Consider the following 20,293-nt stretch of genomic DNA (forward strand, 5'->3'; position numbering starts at 1 on the left):
AATTTAACCTAGTGTCAAAATCATTAGTGCGTGTATACAAATCACAAACATAGATAGTTTAATAAACAAATAAAATAAATATAATCAATTTTGATTAAAAAAGGCAAACACTTTTTGACATTCAATCGATTAGCTTCCCAGCTTATCGATAATCAAATAATTTTTTGTTATCGGCTATTACAGAGCTGCCAGAGTCAGATACGATTTGGCAACTGGCAACGCTGGTATACCTTCGTCGCTTGTGAAAAAAGGAAAAGAAAAATTACGAGAAAATTTGCTTTTTATATCAAACGTAGAAATTGTTGCTTCGATTGGGGCAAAATTTCTAACTAGCACACGCCAAGTGCCAGATTCATTGCAGGCAATCCAATTTGCACCAAAAAATATATTAATTTTCCTTCACCCCCGAGTACTAATAAAGCCGTCAAAATTGAATCGACAAAGATTGACGAGACTTTTTCTTCCACCACAACTGCGATGGAAGATAAAGCAACAACAACAAAAGATCTTGATCAATGGATTGAGCAGTTGAACGAATGCAATCAATTGACAGAGACACAAGTGCGGACCCTCTGCGAAAAGGTAAGGGAAAATGTTTAAAAATAAGTTTTCATCATCCATTGCATGCTAGGCGAGCATTTTTCCCCATTTTTTTTTCCTTTGCTGAACGTTGTTGCTGCGTGCCCTCATCGCACTGTCTCTTTCTTGCTCTTTCTCTCACTCGTATGAATCACTTTCGGGACGCAGCAGCGGCCGAATTCCATTACTGAGTGCGCAAGAGAGAGATAAAGAGAGTAGTCGCCATATTGAAATTATTGGTAAATTCCAAGACTTTAAATGAGTGCAAGAGAGATGGAGTGCGTAAGTGAGAGAGCGACAGAGATAGGTGCGACCGGGAGCAATATACATATGTGTAGGCAATGGCCTAAGCCAGAGCAAAAAGAGATATTTCTATATATATTTTTTCTAATTGTTTAGTTAATGATAGTGAAATGCGCGTATTTTTTGTTGTTGGGGGAAAATTAAGCAAAACAACCTTGCCCATACACTATTTCCCCCGCTAATTGCCCTTATGCCAAGATTGTGGGGCAATGTCGACTGTTTTTGCAAAATAAATATTACTTAATGTTAGAATATGTATCCATGTATTGTGAACACAGACACACACAGCCTAAACGGTATCTTTTCAATATGTGTTCTGCTGCTTATAAGTGTTTGCGACCTTTATTGTGTTTGTGTGTGTGTGTGTGTATGTTTTGGTTGATTACTGAATTCAATTTAACACTTAAATATGAAACGTTTTTAAATTCTCTTTCATATCAATATCAATTGTTTTCAATTTGCTGATTTGAACGTTGCACCAACACACACTCATACACACATAAGTGTGCACACTTGTATGCAAGCTCTCCCCCGCACGCATACAATCAGATACTCTGTGGCTATTGGGAAGTGGGGTTATGTTTGCGTCACCCAAATAAATTTCTCATCAAGAGAACAAGAAATACAAAAAGAAAGAAAACTAGAAACATTGAGAAAATTTAAGCAAAGGGTGTACGCCGGCAAGTCTGTGACTCGGGTGGGGCGGCGGCAGTGGTGGTCCACAATGACTTGTTGTGAACCTCGTGATGCTGCATCTGCCAAACAAATTTACCTTGCCATAGGCTGGGCCATATAGGCGGAAGTTTCGCTCGAGAGCGGAGAGCTGCCTTAGACAGTAGACGCTGCCAAAGTCAAGGTAAAAAAAATGATGGCAAAAAGCGAAAGATGAACAACCAATTTGTGGTTTGTTCTACGCATAAATATAATATATCTTCTTAATACTCAAAATGCGTTGGCGTTAAATGCTTGTTTTTCCGGCCCGGAAACATGTCTCCATTAAACAAATACAATTTTTATGAATTCGTATTGCCAACAAATAGACCTGTTGAAAGCTGATTGGGGCATTCTATATAAAGAAGAAATTTCCTATTTCCAAATATTCCTCGTACAGGTCTGGTCTTACTTTCTCTTGGATTGTATGGTGAATTTCTGGTATTCCCGTATTTCTTCTACTGGAACTAAACAATTTTTTTTTTAAAGAATATGAATAAATGCTTATGACTAAGGGTCTTCCGTATCATACAACCCTTGGCAATCGCTCAATCTAAGAGTCATTGGATAAATAATAAGTGTTTATATGTTCAACCGATTTGACTGTTTGTCTAGACATAAACTAAACGAAACCCAAAAGGTTACTTATTATCCAAAATTAATAAACTTATTTGTTAAAGGCATTTAGCCAAAATTCTGTATATAACTTTTTGAGTAATTTAATCATTGCAAATGCTAATACCATACATTCACAATGACTAAGTTAATTTTCACAAAGCCTCTAATATACACCAATTAAGTGAGTTTTTGTACTTATCTATACTACAGAAAGAAACACGTTTAACAAGTTCCAATTCAGATAGAGATTTTGATAATAAACATATATACATAGTTAATAAAGAGAATTATAAATTTCTAAAAGAGATTGTATTAAATCCTTTTACATTTCTATTCCAGGCCAAGGAGATTCTTTCAAAGGAGTCCAATGTGCAAGAGGTAAAATGTCCTGTCACAGTTTGCGGCGATGTGCATGGCCAGTTCCATGATCTGATGGAACTATTCCGGATAGGTGGCAAATCGCCAGATACAAACTATCTGTTCATGGGCGACTATGTGGATCGTGGCTATTATTCGGTGGAAACAGTGACCCTGTTAGTGGCACTTAAAGTGCGATATCGTGAACGCATTACCATATTGCGTGGCAATCACGAATCGCGCCAGATCACACAGGTCTATGGCTTCTATGATGAATGCCTGCGGAAGTATGGCAATGCCAATGTGTGGAAATATTTTACCGATCTGTTCGATTACTTGCCATTGACCGCGCTGGTAGATGGGCAAATCTTTTGCCTGCACGGCGGCTTAAGTCCATCAATTGACAGTCTGGATCATATTCGCGCATTGGACCGGTTGCAGGAGGTGCCACATGAAGGACCCATGTGTGATTTGCTATGGTCCGATCCCGATGATAGGGGCGGCTGGGGTATTTCGCCTCGTGGCGCAGGCTACACTTTCGGACAGGTATATTTAAATATTATTATTGTTAATATAATGTTAGTACCATCTCATCTCTCTCATTTATTGTATCTTTAGGACATTTCGGAAACATTTAACAACACAAACGGCCTCACATTGGTCTCGCGTGCCCATCAACTGGTTATGGAGGGCTACAATTGGTGTCATGATCGGAATGTTGTCACAATATTCTCTGCGCCAAATTATTGCTATAGATGTGGTAACCAAGCGGCTCTTATGGAACTTGATGATTCACTTAAATTTTCATTGTAAGTATACACGATAATCATTCTGATGAAATTATATATCTAGTAAATGTATGGAGTAAGTTGTAGATAAATACCTAATAGGTACTTTCATTATCCGGGTGAAGCATGATTCTATGAGAAAATTGAAATGATATTCACGTTTCAGTGACGTTGTAAGGTTAATAAATGTTTGTCCATGCACTCGCGCGATTTCGTTGACGTTAGAGCCAAGTCATAAAGCATTTAAAATCCTTTGTTTCTTTATCTTTATAAAGTGTGCTTATCTTAACTTTGTACTTTATCTATTTATTGGGTATATACTATATTTACTTAGATTTTATGAATTATGTATATATATAAAGTAGATTTATTTGTAGAGGTGGGAAAAACGCGTTTAAAGATCCAGGAAAATGAAGTTTTATTAACAATTAAATTATTACAGACAGACTAATTTTATATTTTTAATATTATAATTTGAGTAAAGCAAGGTACCTACAGGTGGTTCTTATTGGAATAGGCAAATAGGTCATGGAATTTCATAAAATTCTATATATTTGAAGACACTCTAAAACTAATAAACTATATTTTTCTCTTATCTCTTTTTAGCCTACAATTTGACCCAGCACCGAGGCGCGGCGAGCCTCATGTTACACGAAGAACACCCGATTATTTCCTTTAAGCTGTATTGCTCGCACACACACACACACAAACACAAGAAAACCAATCAACACACACACACGAACACACATATTACATCGCATTATAACAACAACAACAAATATAAACCAACAAAAAAGAAAAAGAAAAAACTAAAATTTAAAAATTAACACAAGAACAACCAACCAACGGCAATGCGCGCAGTTACAATAGCCAGAACAACATTCGTTGCAACAATTGCCAATAATCTAGCAGTGCTACACAAGAGCAAGTGAAAAATATTGTTTAAAACATTGAAAATTGTTGCATGTAGCAAGTTGCAAAGGGAAAAGGGCGACCAAAAACTCTATCAAAGTTAGCGCAGCAATTTAAAAGGGAAAATAATAAAAGAGACATGCAGAGGCAGGAGGATAATAATGATAATACAAACCAATCCAATTAAACCTACCAACAACCAATCAAGCAACAACAACCAACCACTGTAACAACTACAACTATTTAGCTAAATTTGTTAATTTATAAAAGAAAGTAACGAACTAAGCGCGGCAAAAAGCAGCAGAAGCAACAGCAAATGAAAATTTGATGGATGGGATATGGAAGGAAGAATGGCTAGATGGATGGATAGATGCGAAAATTAAAGGAGAAAGAGAATGATTATGATATGTGTGTGGTGTGGTCAGCCCGACTGAGGGTTAGCAGCAAAAGTGTGCCAGGGGAAGAACGTTTTGACGGGGGGCTTTTGACAATGGACAGTTTAAGGGGGGGACTTACAACATTTTTTATGGACAGAAGCCGACAACGGCAGTAGCAGGAGCGGCGCAGCAGTAGCAGAGATCATCAGTTATTTGAAATGGAACTGGGGGGAAAAATGTGTCTAAACAACAAGCAGAGTAAAGCAAAATTGGGGGGCAGGGGCTAAAATGCGGGGCGGGCCAGCGATTCATATACAAAACAAAACATAAAAAATAAATATAATATAATAATAAATAAATAAAAAGAAAAGGAAATAAAAAAAAAAACAGAAACAAAAAGTTTAATATTACTGATTAAAATTTAAAAAAAAGCGAATAAAATTATAAAAAAAAACAATTCATTATAAATTAAGTTCATATGTAACTTTAATAAAATAATAAACGGAAAAACAAAAAAAAATCCCAACAACAACATTTGCAGACGAAGAGAACTGTTAAGAGAGAGCGCCCCAAAAGAGAGACAGCGTTTCCGTGGCCCCTTTTTTGCTTTCTGTGCTCTCTCAGAAGAGAAAAATTAGTTTTTATGTTGGCAATGCCATTCGCCTTTTGGGCAAAACACACGCAAAAGGCAGTATGTATGCAATCATGGTAGTGAAAACAGCCAACACGAATCGGATTCGCAATCGGAAGTCAACCAAAGTTAGAAGTTAGCCTAATTGAGACCACGACCTGGGCGGACGATGACAATGCCTATCCAACCAACCAACCACCCACCCACTCAGTTTAACTAGATGACAAAATCAAAGCACTTTACCAATGAAAAAGTGTTTTGTTAACTTTGTTAGGGCTTTGGCAAAGGGAGAGAACGTTTAATGCATAGAATTTGCCAGATTATTGGTGTTGTATCTTAAAAAAGAGAAGAAGGTAGAAATGGCTTAACTTTTTTTAGTATTTTTCGTAGACATTCAAGCAATTACATTTTAGTTATTGGTTTTTAAGCATTTTGTACTAAATCATGGAATCCTCTTTGTCAATTCAATTTCAGTCTTAAATTCAGGATATAATCAACTTAAATCGACTCAATTGATAATTATTTATAATGTTTCTAATCCTTATCTTTTCTATGCCAAAGTTCGTGAATTTAGGAGGCGGGGCAACCTTGCCCCTCGAAGTATGCAATATGCTGGAAAGTATTCATTATTTTCAACTAATTGAAATCTTTTCCTATGCATTATAGCTTAAAAACTCTATAAACAATTATACGTTAACAACAGTTACTTTAAAACTTTTTCAAGTGTTTTGAAAATCGAATTTTTTAGTCATAATTTTGTAGATAAACTTCCGACACTGGCAAAGACCTTTCTTCAGGATTGATGAAAACAAATAAACTTGAAATTTAAAAAAAAATCATTTGATTTAGTTTTGGGAATTTTGAATTATTAATTAGTTAAATTTTTAATTTTAAACCTCCAAAAACTTTTAATTTTTTGTGAATAAATTCCATTCCTATTGCACTTAAAGAAATTTTGATTGATTAGCTGTTGCATTTTTAGTTCTAGAATAAAATATGTAAAAACATTTTCAACGATTCGAATAATTTTAGATTTTCAAAGAATTCATCCGACGTTGCGCATAATTTTTCAAATTAACATGGAGAAGGCACTTTTCGTTTACTTATTTTTACGAGTCTACTCTAAAAAATATTGGAATTTTTAGTTTTATAGATTTTTGAATTGTATCAGATTTAGAAAGTTGGTTTTTTATTTAAGGATGAGAAGAGGCGGGGTGCATCAGGAGGAGGGAAAGGAATTCGTGTCACGTCTAGTGGTAACGTACTTAGTGTTAGCTGTGTGTGTCCCTGACTTTTGTTGTTGTAAATTCAAATTTCCCAAAACATACTGCAGACCGACCCTCTCAAGTACCCCAAGAACGAACAAACACACACTCACACGCACACAGTCATACACCTACCAAGAGACTTGTCATCTATCATGCCTCAACCAAAGCAAAAGGCAAAAGTTGGAGGAGGGGAGGTAATTGTCGCCGTCGGGCCAAGAGGAAAGCTGGGGCATGAGAGATGTTATTTTTTTTTTTGGGCTGCGGGGATAAGAGCTGCGGAGGTGGCTCCACGGGTTGGAGCAGATTTTATTTGTTGTAGCAGCGACGTCGACATCGACTGCGGCGTATGCGACATGGAAAATCCATTATCACGAAGTGAATTTTTACTGAAAAATTTACATACCCATACCCTTCAAACCAACAGAACCGCCCCCCCGCGTTCTGTAATACCCGACCCCGCGCTCATATAAATGTGAAAATAAATCCTGAATGCGTGTTCCCAGTAAGAAAGAGAAAGCGAAAATGCGACACACTGTGTAAGAGCGAGAGAGCAAGGATGCTGCTATATATGCATAACAGTTGAAATAATATATGGCCAAGAACAAAAATACAATAAAAAAAAAAAAAACACGAAAAACATAAGAAAGTATACAACTCTATTTGATAGCTCTGCTTATAATATGAAGTCCAAAGAAGAAAACCCCAAAAAAGACACAAGAGAGATGAGTCCTAGGTAAGATTGTATTTAATTAAAGGCATAAATTCAAAACGCTTTGACCGAAAAACATAAAACAAAACTTAGTGAGCTCACAGGAAGAAGTGGCAAGGTGGGGGAAGCAAGAGCGGAGGCCAAAAAGGAATGCGGTGGGAGATCCGTTCATGTAGCCTAAATATTAAAAATTTAAATGAACTGCTCACTTTTTACGATTTTGTCCTTAGTTTATGATGGGGTTGGACGGGGAGGGGGTTATTTCATTTGTGGGAGGGGTGACCTAAACAAACGTTTTTGTATTTTCATACCCTGTAACTTGTCTTAAGTTGGTAGGGGCGTATATTTAGTCTCTTTAGTCTCTCTAAAATGACACGCCCACAATTAGATTAACGGGCAAATAATCCTTTGGTACATTAAGCCAGCTAATAACTTGATCAAAATCAATCAAATTGTGTGGAAAAAGTCTGGCAAAAGTTTCTATATACCTCTTAAAGTTTTCAACTTTCTATAGTTTAAGGAAAAGTCGACAAACTTACTAATCAACTTAAAAATAAAATCAATTTGGTAACCTCAGAGAAGAAAACGAGGTTGGAAAATCTTCGAAAGTTTCTAAGCACAGGGTACCTCAGAGTCCTGACTTCTAAAGTTAATTTAAGGGAATTTTTATCGTTCTGGGTTTGGTCATGCGGGTGATGGCTGAGGTGGAGATTGTAGCTGTTGGAAGCTGATGGTGGGGGGGGCTAGTTGTGTATGGGCACATTTGCCCGCCTGCAAGTATCTTTTACGATGCAAATTTGTTGCTATAAAATTGAAGAGTGTTTTTGCCTAAATAAACTTTGCAGACTACAATGATGATGATGATGGTGATGAGTTGCCTGAGTCTGGATGGATGCTGATGTGGATGTGGATGTAGATGTCGATGAATGCTACTGCTGCTCCTGATGATGATGCCTCGTTCTCTCTTTCTCTGGGTTGCCAATGCCACGTGCCTGGCTGTGCAAAAGGTTGAAAGGTCAGGCAGGCCTGGCTCAGTTAAGAATGGATGGGGTGAAGTTGAAAGGAGAGCTGGATGTGGAGATGCATGGCGCAAATCAACGAAAATCGATTCTCGCTAAATACCCAAGTTGTGTCTGTTTGGGAGTTAACATTGTTAACTCCAGCCTCAATATCTCTTTCGGCATAGACTTTACTTCCCTTGGATACATACACACACACACACACATACATAGATAGTACAGAAAAGTTTATTCCCTTTTCTTTCTATTTTACTTTTTTTTTTTTTTTGTTTTTTATTTCTGTTGTTGATAAATCCCCAACGATTTGCGTCTCAAGCGACTTTTTTTTCTTTTGCCTTCTTTTACTTTTTCTTTTCTCCATATATATTTAAATTTTTGGACGTTTTTTTTTTTTTTTTGTTTAGGGCTAATACTCTATGGCCCTAGGTAAGGTATTAATGGGCATATCAAAAAGATAGGTGGCTTATCAAAAATTTTAACAGGATATCAAATGAATTAAGTTATCAGTTAATTTAACAAACTTGTGTAGACATTAGATAAGATACAAGACATATATGTATTTCACAATTGAAAGCCTCTTTTGGTCATTTTTATCATCCACTTTTGTTAAATTTAGTTAAGAGAAAACCAAACACTTAAAAGTTACCAACTAAGCTTAACTGAAAACTTCGTATGTTTTTTTGGCCTAAATTTTAAATAATTTCTTAACCTATCATGTCTTTTATATTTGAGTGTATTAAAAAGTTTCTTCACTTAAAATATAATTTTTTTTGGAAAGGTTCTAAGTCTTATCAAATGTAATTAAGATAAGATAATTTAGTAAAGATATAAATTGGCATTCAACAATAATCTAAGAACAAAAGAAGAATCATAATTTTGTTCTTTAGTACTTAATTTTCGAAATGCCAAAAATAAAAACTTTAATGCAAAAGTTTTTTGACTTTAAGTCGCCTGTCTTGAAGTTCCTTTATTGAAAGTAAAAGGGACATGAGGACTCAGATCAAATTCTAACTCTAAAAAAAAAAGGTTTTCCCTTTTAGAAATTAAATTGTAAAAAGGGTCATCTAAAGGTACATGCTTATGTGTATTGGAATGTTCGTGAAAGTATTTCTGCAACTCGGAATAGTCTGACAGGATTCTCAACTCATTTTTTATACAAATTTCACTTCGTCATCAAAATATTTGTGGGAAATGAGTTAAAAATGAGTTGGCATTTTCTTGGCATCAGTAGACGATTAATTTTAACTTGCTGTTTTATTTTATTAGTTTAATTCGCCAGAGTTTAAAGTTGTGTAGCATACTTCTGGGGATAGCAAGGGGCAGACGTTAAACTTTATTGACCGACTAGATCATTTATGTTTGGTAGAAGCAAATCGATGTGCTTAACACTTAAATTTAATATCAACTAAGCTAATATCAATAATTAACAACTTTTCTGTTGGTTATTTCCTATGATTTGACCACAGTGAACTAAAGTTGGTCCTCCTGCTACTACATTTGCTTTTACTTTTACTTTTGTTTCTGCACCTGCACAAATTAGCCAAATTTGTCTAAGTATGTGTGTTCAGGGCATTTCTATAGTCACTCTCCGTTGCTAATGGTGGCGATGCTTGGCCCGCCACTCCTGCTCATCATCCGTACACCCACCCACACCTTCTGCTATTTTTTCTTGTCCTGTGGGTAGGATGAGTTGTTCTACTCCTGTTCATCCCACTCCACCTCCTATTTCGTTCTTACTACACTTTTGTTTTGTTTTTGTTTTTACTTTGTCATTTGTTGTTGGCCTTTTTGCTGCGGGCATTGACTGACTTCCTTCCGCCTGGCTGGGAATAGGTAGGAGGTATTGGGTATGAGAGCCAGCTTGAGAGCAAACGAGATATATAGATGGAGCCTAGCCTTTTGGCTCTGGGTTGGTCTGCTCCTCTTTTGGGCTCCGTGCTGCATGTCCTCCGTGTGTATTGTGTGTGCGTGTGTTCTGTGTTTCCGATATTCTTTTGTGCCCTCAGCTTCTGCTTCTTCTACTTCTACTTTAGCATTTCGTTCCGTTCTGTTCTTTTTCTTTTACTCTGAATTTGGTTGTCTAGCACGTGAGCCGCATAATGAAATTTGCCACTCCCTATTGTCTGTGTCGTGGTATTGGTGTTGCCATTGTGTCGGTGTGTATGCCCAGCTGCTTAGCCTAATCTTATGGCTATGGTCTTAAAGAGATGGCTTCGATTTAATGTAAAAAGGAATCTCGGTCTGTCTGGGTCTTATTTGCATGCGCCTAAAAGGTGACAACACCAAATGCTCAATGTGGCAAAAAACAAGCTCAACACCCTCACCCACTACCACTTCCATCTTTAACTTCACTCTCGCCCACCCACCTACTGTGCGTATAGAACAACTTGGACAACTCAGTCAGTTGCCCCTCAGTCCCGCTCCCGGGTCACCACTCTTGCTTACGTTTCACACTTTTGGCTGCGCTTCTGCTGTGTGCTTTCAAGTGGAAAATTACTTTCGCAGCTTTATGATGCGGAAATTATATGAAAATCATGGCGAATTTCTCTCTCAGCCTTACAAGGAATGCTGCAAAAGGACTTTGGCTGGAGGACTTGTACCTTCGGTACCAGTAACAACAATCTGCATATGTAGCATTGCTATACAGCTATCTGGTGAGCCCGATCAGCAGCCACGCCCCACGACCAAAGTCCCCATACATCCAGTCAGCCATCCACACAAAAGCGCATAATGAAACAAGCTTTGGCCATATCCAGGAACGGTTTACCACATTACCTGGTGTCCTGGCAACTCCTTACTGAATCGATCTCACAGTGATTTAATCTTATTTAGATATTTGTTAAAAAATTATAAATATTTTATATAAGTTTTGATCATAAAAAATCGAATAGAATTATTTTTGATCTCTCCCTTCCACTTGTATCGGCAATTTCAAAGATTGATTTTCTTTTGGACGCCCCAAAGTATTGACCACCAAAACGCATATAGAGTCCACTCCTGATTATGTCGTTGACAATTTCTACTGGTGCCGTTTCCTCAAAGCAGCTGCTGACTGGCTCCATTTCCATTTGAATTAGCATAAAACGACGGCGGCTTACCGTTCCCACTGTCGCTATTGGAACACTGTAGACATAGAACTGTAGTCGGAGAGATGGGAGACGAAGTCAAGTCCCTGGCAGATATCATCTGTTGCTGCTCCGACGACTTCGTTATCTTTTTTAACTTGGCTTGCCTGTCGTTTATTTAACTGATAATGATTTGATGGCAGTTGGCTAAGCTAAGCGACAAAGCCATGGCGCCAGCCACCCAATCACCCACTCACCCACCCACTCTTCACTACCGTTTTCCTTCTCCCACTATTCAACCATTGCTACGCTTCGTCGTCTCTAGCATTTCCACGCCCATTCTTTGCCATTTGCTGAGGTCAATTACACGCTTTCGATTAAATTTGCCATGGATTGTTGTTGTTGTTGTTTCTGTTCTGTTCCTGGGTGTTGACAAGGAACAGCTGCCTGGCCGTGAGCCTGGATCTAGCTTTTCCTTTTATCCTCCTAGGTATGTACATATGTATGTGTGAGTCTATGTCTCTGTGGCTCTCAGTGTGTGTCTATGTGTGTGTGGCACAAATAAAGTTGAATTATTATTTTTCTTTATGCTTTTAGGTTTGAGAATGAGGCCCAAGCTGCGTGCCTGGCATGCTCAAGTGTTGCCAAGTTGCATCCCATCCGCATCCCCGCAACGTTATGCCATATATTTTCGGGAGTCCACAGACACACAGGAATCTAGGTTTAAATGCGGATTACAAATACCCCACATATTGGTTATTTCAACCAGGAACAATTCCTACCCACAAAAAAACAAAAATTCCTGAGTATTTATCATTTAAGTATTTCTCAATTTTTTCCATTTTCTTCTTTTCCTTTTCTAGCCTATTTTTTCTTTGAGGTCGGAATTCTGTTATAAATTAAATTTGAATTTATTGTTCTTTTTTATATTTTTTGTTAAGCTGTTAGTTTAGCTAACGACCATGCCCTCTATTTAATATAAATGGGGATTGTATTGATTTTGCCCTTAAATATTAACAGATTCGAGAACAATTCCCTATAAACAAATCATCAAGAGGTGTGCATCATTAGTTTGTAGTACTTTGTATTGGTTTTGTTTTAATGTACGTAGAGAAATTTTTAGACACTCATGAACAAATTAATAGGTTTGCGTCTAAATATTCAAGATTTGCCTATTTTAAAATTATGTGTCAAGTTCTACTATCAGAAAAATGATTCACAATGATTAGTATCATGAAGTAAAGAAGTGTTTCCCACGATTTTTTTGACCATATTTCGTAATATACCCACTTTTCCAATGGTCGGTTTAACAAATCTGGTGATAATTTGAAAATTTTTTAACTATGGTCCTATATTTTATTGAATTTTGCTGAATACATTTAGTATCCTATTCAGGAATAGTCATTCACAGTAACATATTCTCGAAAATTTGTTTATATAGATAAACGCTATACCAAGAGAGAAAGAGATTTCCCAGTATATTTCAAATTCATAGAAATACCGAAATTTTTGCATGTAGAGTCTTGCATACTGCAGGCTTTTTATATATGTTCATACATACATATGTAAGTATAACTTGGGTAGATAGAATCGAACCACTATATCTAGTCATATCATTATATCACAATAATCTTAAATAGGGTTTCAGCAGTCATCAAATTTATTATTTATTACTTAAATATATTAACTATAAATGGCGTCATAATGGCGTCCTTGTTAACGGACTTAAAGGACTCCAAAGTCATTCAAAATTCTACTCTTAGATGACCAAAACTTGTGATTAAGTTCCGTATTTATCCACATTCTACGAATATTTTATAACCGAATACTCAAAATTGATTAGACTAAATTTTCACATACCTTAATTGGAAAAGTAAAACTTCGAAACCTCGATTCTACATAGTAACAGCTTTTTAGAAGAACCTTAAAAAACAATTATTTACTCTGCTTAATAATGGCCCAAATAGCACACAATTTTTGGAAAAATCCTGAAATACAGTATATACTGGGAAATTGAAGGTTTCCCAGTATATTTTTTTTTTTTGGTTCCTTTGTAGATTCAAAACGAACGAACACTATATATTTTGTCTTCCGCCCCGTTGTAATTTAATTTTTTGAAATGCGGTATTGATGACAGTTTGAGCCCTGTAAATCATGTTTGTTACGTGGTTGGCCCCAACGTATATCGTTTGTTATATGCGTACCAACACGTTAAACGTGATTTAGCTATTAACAGTGAAAGATCATTAAATATTCTATCTGCCGTTTTTTCTTTGGGCGGTTAAAAAACTATCTTTAACCTTGTAAGGATTCAGAAACTTGTCCCATATTTTTTTTTGAAAAAAAAATTTAAAAAAATTAAAAAAAAAAATTTTTTTTTTTTTTTATAAAAAAACGAACGACTTTATATCACAGTCTGATGTGGTCGGAGATGTACTAATGGGAAGTAAATTAGAAAAAGTGAGATAGAAATTGGTGCATTTTTTATACTTTTGTTTATTAGTGATATTACTTGAGAATGTAACTTATAAACTCCATCCTTTGGAAATATATCGTCAGTTAAACTTCTATTTTTATTTTAACTGTGGGCTTTCAAATTTGGTGTTTTTTCTAGGATATTATATATTACCCCTTTGGTGGCTTTTTTAGGGTATTTCAAATTCATTTTTTAAAGTATTTTTGACCTCATGACCAAGCATTAACTTATCGTAAAGTCACGTGAAAACTGATGGCTATCGACTTGGTGAATTGCCACTTTTAAACATGATGTACTTGATGTTTGTACTAGCAATAAATTCCAATAACTACCTATATACATACATACAATATGTAAGTAAAGAAATTGCAATTTCTAATGGCGGTGACTCAGCGATTTGCCTTTCATCTGTAATCACCCCATATCAATTTGTATGACACACGACTAACATACCCGTAGAAGCCATACAAGTCACTTGAAGCGGGAGATTGGTGGATGGGGGAGTTGCCGCCAATTGGCAATTACAAAAACATGAACACAAACATGAACAGCAATTGAAAAGCAGCTTAATGAAATTTAATACCATACAAAAGTCACCAAAAAATTCATGGAAAATTTAATGCTGAAACCTTAAAGCGATCAGGGGTTAGAGGCTCTCAACTGGTTACTCGTGGTTAGTTCACATCTTGTCCTTCCATTGCCTCAGTACTCTACCGAGCAGGTGTAGGAACAGGGCTGTGCCACACACTTGCAAATCCTCACCCGTGCCCTCGTGTATGCTATCAACCAAGACTCCAGCATACTTCATCACAGCCATGACCAGCATCATGCGCATATAGATGGAATTTTCTTCCACATGAGCCAGATATGCCAAAGAAACAATGTTTCCCAGCACCGTGAGATCCTTAAGACATTCGCTTATATCGCATTGCCGTCGTTCTTTGACTATAGAGCAGCACAAATCACCAACCAAAGGCAGGACAAAGATGGCATGACTCAAGGCTAAAGGACTCACTCCCGTGGATCGTATGTATAGCTCCATATTGACCAGAGGCAACGGCATCAGTTCCAGTACACCCTGATTAACGTCCCGCAACTTACGACACTCGTCCGAATGTCCACTGCCAAAGATGACTCTCAAGAGGCCAAGGACAGCCACTGTTCCACTTACAATGCAGGCGCTATATGCACAAGGATGTTCGGCCAAATGCATCTTCTTGGCCGTCAAATAGGCACTATATAGTAGAAGGCCATTGTAAGCGCAACGCAATCCACGACCCGAAATGGGTTCGCTCATGACAAGCAACGAAAATTTGGAAAAGATTTGGGCAAATGTTGACGAAAAGTCTACTAAGTTTGATGAGAAAAGGAGGAGTGAGTGAGTGTCTCGTCATTGGAAAAAATCACTCAGATTAATGAGATGAATTTCATATTGAACGTTGCCAAATTTACTATATCTTGAATCACCATTTTTAGGGTTTTGTTTTGCTATCGTTGATAATGTCAAAACTCAATCTTTCTTTGTACTAATTTTCCGAATTATATTTGTTAAAATGAAATAATGTCTTACTTTGTTACATCTTTTGGATGCAAATCTTTGAAATTGTAATAAATCCCTTGAACTTTGACTCAATTTTCCCAAGGACTTTTCCACGTATTGCAAACTTTAATTCTGTGTTTCGGAGGGTCAATTAAAGTAAAAGAACATCCTTCTATAAAGAAAGGCTAACTTCCCAGGGATCTATTAGATAAACACATTGCCTCTTTAGGACTTAATTTCAAAAATACCAAAATTTAAAGCTATGCAGTAAATGTTGGTTAAATTTGTCAACAACTACTCTCACTTACTTTCACCACAGACTCCTTCATACTCCAGAATTCGAGCTTGTTGTTGATTTAGCAGCTTGTTAACAATAAATTTATTTCGTATCTTTTCCATTGCTGTCAAATGACAAACTCTAATTGCATGCGGGATACAAATTTTAATGAGAACATTCGCATAAACATATATAAGTATATATATGCTACATATATGCATATAGATGTTGTGTATATTTAATTTAAATTTTTTATTTTTTTTTTTTTTATTTTTTTGCAAACTCCCGGTTGATTCTCACTCCTAACCCACGGGCAACGTTTGCTTTTTATTCAACTTGACAAGTGAAGTGAGTGTGAATATTTTTTTAGGTCACAACAACAACTCCAGCACACAGTGGACGTTGTACCTGGTGCATAAAAAGATGGAGAATTCGATTTCGTATATGTTTCGACTTTGTAATACCCAGTAGGCAAGAAATTCTTTAAAGTTATGTCTAAATGGATTCGTTTTCCCATCATCTACTAATCTAAGGAACTCATATCTTGTTATCCAGCTCCATTTATTCCATTTAAGTTCCTATATAATGCCAAATCAATTCTTGATTCCAATCCTGATATAGAGTTTATTTCTATACTATATTCTACATATATGGATAATTTTGAGTAATCTAGTCAATATTGTAGAAAAATTGAAGAGTCGAAGTTAGGGGAATTTAAATATGATTCTGACATTTCGAATTAGTTGACCTTAAGTTAAGGGAAACCGTGAAAAGTTTGAATTCTCGAATGTTGATGTTTAGACAATATCATAAAAATAATTGATTAATGATCGATCCAAAACAAAATGCATAAAACCTAAGGATATAAGACTTTAGTCTAGAATCTGATCTACTAGGATCACTGGCAATGAAAAGTCTAATATACCCATTAGTCAGTGCCTACATGGTATTGAAAAAATGGAAGAAATTGTTCGAATCCTTTTGCCATCCTGTTTGGGGGGAAATTGCAGTCAACATTCATTTCCGTAGCATGATGGAAAAATTCGAAAATAATTTGCGAGCCATAATTAAAAGGCGACAGGAGCTAAAATCGCAAAAGGGGGAAAAGAAAAAGCAAATAACAAACAAAATGAAGAGAAAAAAAGGAAAAGGAAAGTTACCGCCCCTACTTAACTAAACCAAAGCACCCAACCACCCACCGACCGTTACCCCTCGCGTCTACTCATCATCATCATCAACTAGTCAAGTCACTAGGGTCATAAACAATTCCCCTGCATAGACGAGTTTTCGATTTTCGCCTCAATTGGCAACATATGGCGAGCCAGCCTGAAGTCTTTCAAGGAGCCAGTGGGAGGTGTTGAGTTTTGTGTGTGTGTGTGGTTCTGTATGTGGGTGTGGGCGGGCACGGCATTTGCATTTGTGACTGTGAATTGCGAAATGCGAAAATTTAAAGTTTTTGTGATAAGAGGGTTGTAAAAGGAAAAATATATTGCAAAATGCAAAAAAGAATGGAACGAGAGTAAGAGAGTACAACAACAACAACAAAATGTAGCAGAAGCGAAAAAAGGAACAAAAAAAATGGCGACGTTTGCGACAAAGCTACATGAAAAGGGCGGCAGACAAAAGGCAAAGGCTGAGGAGGACGCAATGGCTAAAGGAAAGTAACAAACAAGAAAAATCGCTGCAGAGCAACTGATGATGGCGGTGTGAAGGTTGTAAGGCCGAGAAGGGGCGGTGGTTCGGGGGGGTTGCAGATGGCGGTAGGGGGTGGGTAGATGTGCCACACTTATACTTACTTCTTCGCATTGTGAAACGCTCGCGCGGCATTTGCCAGAAGGTGCCAACACATTTTATTGTTATACGCTCAATTCCCATGTGGGTATGCGAATTACAGCATTAAGTTTGTCATTGATGCTGATTCTGGCCTCGAATCGAATCAAATCAATAGCTATATCACAAGTGGCAATGCCAAAAAAAAATGTCGTACTTTAAAGTAGCCAAGAAAATTGTTGTCCAACTGTGCAATTTCTTCCTTGAACGATTTCAACTTTTCGGATTCCTAGACGGATTTTCCTTCACCAAAATTACACCAGACAACTTTTGCTTCAAACATTTTACAGATCAGTTCATGGTATGTAGGTCTTGGCTTTATGTTGCTGGCCTTTAAAAATTGCTGAAAACCCTCTCAGATCCTTAGATGATATTGGCAATCTTTAAAACGATTATTCAATGTCAAAGAAATGTTCAAAGAAAATTTTGAAGATCCATATTTATTCTGAAACAAACAGAGCCAATGAAATCATTTGAATGAAACAAGGTTTTGTTTACTAGTTCATATATATCTAAGATCCTTCTTTCGAAATACTTTCATGTTTTAGCAGTTCTGTGCAAAAAAGATTCACTCTTTATTGTTTTGGATAAAGGGTTATATGAGACTTATCCTTTATGTTTAAACCCTTTATTCCTTTCTCTAGAAATGTTTGCATAGTCACTGTATTCAATATGTTTATATATTATTGATGAATTTCAAAGAGCATTTAAACATTCGTCTTGATTGAACATTTGCTCTCGTTTCGTGTTTTATTGTTTGACATCCGAACGCAACGCCACATCCCCCTCTCCTTGTCTCCTTGTATTGCCGCAGCACATTCCCATCATCTGCCTTTTTGGCAAATACAAAGGGAATAGATGGGCGGGGTGGTGGGAGTGCTGATGATGGGGTGGAACATTTAGATATATGTACTACGTAGTTGAATGTATCGCACATGTCTCTATCTATAAAAGCGTCAACTTTATTTGTCCAACTGTGGCCAAAACTTCCCTATCCCCTTGGCCTACCCCATCCTCTGTTCACATTTCCCCCCTCCCCGGCACGCAGTCGTTATTTTGCAATAAAACCAGCTGTCAATTTGTTTATATTATAAAAAATAATTAGTCTGTATTTCAGCGCCGAAGTCGACGACTCCATTCAAATATATAATATGTATGTATGTATTTTTAGTTTTGTATGTATGTATGTATATGTATGTGGTTGCATTTGGTTTTTGAAAGAAATTGGGTTTTTGGTTTTTTCGTTTTCGTTTTCGTTTTTTTTTTTTTTTTTTTTTTTTGTGATTATGTTTTGTTAAAAATTTAAAGTATAGAGGAGCCTTTGGTTGATTACGCTACGCTTGATAAGTGTGGAATAATACGAAATAGATAATAATAATGCAATATAATTAGTGTGTTGAGTTTAAACATTTAATTTATATGCTGATTGCTGCGAATGAATGCGACTAAAAAGGCAATGAAGGAATGTATGATAATGTCATGTCGTCTGCTATCTCCTATCTCTTTCCTATCTCTCTCGTTCTCTCTCTCTTCTCTCTTGTATTTTGTTTCTTTTGTTAGTTTTGCAATGAAAATACTCGTACATATTTATCAATGTTAATGGCTTTTTAGCTGACAATTCAAAAATTTAGCTATTCATATATTATGTTGCATACTTTGTGGCGTTTATCGAAATACCCTTGCAGAAGGCATCGTTGTCAACTGTTTTTAAACAAACTAACACAAATGAATTAATATCTTATTGATACATGACTTTGTTCATTGAATTAGACTAAGATGGACTGTTGAAAAGGAAGATTTAATTATCACTTTGAGATTGAGAAGTTCAACGATTCTAATCAGACAACTGAATACCAAAAAGTCCCTTGCGAATAAATTGATTTAATGCTTTATTTCGACTGCTAAATTTGTTAAGTCCTGGTTAAAGTATGCCATAGCCAAATTTTCTATCTGCAAGGGTATAGAAACTTCGTTGAATCCGAAGTCCATTTGGTTTTATCCATGTGATTCTCATTTGTATGTATATAATAATATCGATGTATGTATATATGTATATTTTTCGAGTATATGCATTAGCTTTTGTTGTTCCTTAAAATTTTCTTTTCATTTCATATTATATCTTTGATAAATATATATATATATATATATTATTCCATTGAATTTTTTTATTTATTTTTTTTTTTTGTTTGTTTTTTTCCTTTCTTTTGTGTGTGTTTTGTTTTGTTTCGTTTTTTTTTTTTTTATATTTGTAACATAGTTTATTTAGGCAAAAATGGCAACAAAATTGTATGTTTAACATTTGTCTACTTTTCAAAAAAACCGATTTCTTTATAGTCAGTGGTTCTTGTTGTTGTTTTTGTTGTTGTTGTTGTCCTTTGAAGTAGATGTATAACTTTAGCTAACTAACAATTAATTTAAACATTTCTTTTTGTTTCTTTTTTTTTTTTTCTTAGGTTTTCTTTTGTTTTTGGTTTTTGTAACTTATAATCGGCAATAAAGTGTTTGAATAAGCAAACATTTAACATTTAGCATACGATTTTTATTTTGTTTTATCGTCACTTTCATCTCTTTTGTTCGAAAAACAAATATATAACTAAAAAATTAAACAATAAATAGCTATGATAAAGATATATAGTGTATACATATATATATTATGTATATAAATTTTCTCTGCCTTTTTTTTTTTTTATTATATTTACTCTTTTGTTGTTGTAAAGTCATAGTGATTGTAGCCTGATTAAGTACATTTATGTATGTTTAATTATTCATATAGATACAGCATCGGGGGTATAATCAGAATGGGAATGAGAAGATATAAAATCTATTGAATGTT

At 35.9% G+C, this 20,293-nt stretch overlaps 2 protein-coding genes across 2 annotated transcripts; one reads left to right on the forward strand and one right to left on the reverse strand.

The window, feature by feature from the left end:
- The first annotated feature begins 187 nt into the window (after positions 1-187).
- mts (protein phosphatase 2 catalytic subunit mts) lies at positions 188-4,914 on the forward strand. Its single transcript, XM_068287492.1, has 4 exons — positions 188-582; positions 2,551-3,114; positions 3,187-3,377; positions 3,963-4,914. Exons 1-4 carry the CDS (start codon positions 478-480, stop codon positions 4,033-4,035), a joined length of 933 nt encoding a protein of 310 aa, XP_068143593.1. The 5' UTR covers positions 188-477; the 3' UTR covers positions 4,036-4,914.
- A 9,453-nt stretch (positions 4,915-14,367) lies between these two features.
- LOC137575116 (uncharacterized) lies at positions 14,368-15,168 on the reverse strand. Its single transcript, XM_068287524.1, has one exon. It carries the CDS (start codon positions 15,108-15,110, stop codon positions 14,493-14,495), a length of 618 nt encoding a protein of 205 aa, XP_068143625.1. The 5' UTR covers positions 15,111-15,168; the 3' UTR covers positions 14,368-14,492.
- Positions 15,169-20,293: the final 5,125 nt, after the last annotated feature.

This window comes from Drosophila tropicalis, unplaced genomic scaffold, assembly GCF_018151085.1.
Source record: "Drosophila tropicalis isolate 14030-0801.00 unplaced genomic scaffold, ASM1815108v1 contig_562, whole genome shotgun sequence".
Lineage (NCBI taxonomy): Eukaryota > Metazoa > Arthropoda > Insecta > Diptera > Drosophilidae > Drosophila > Drosophila tropicalis.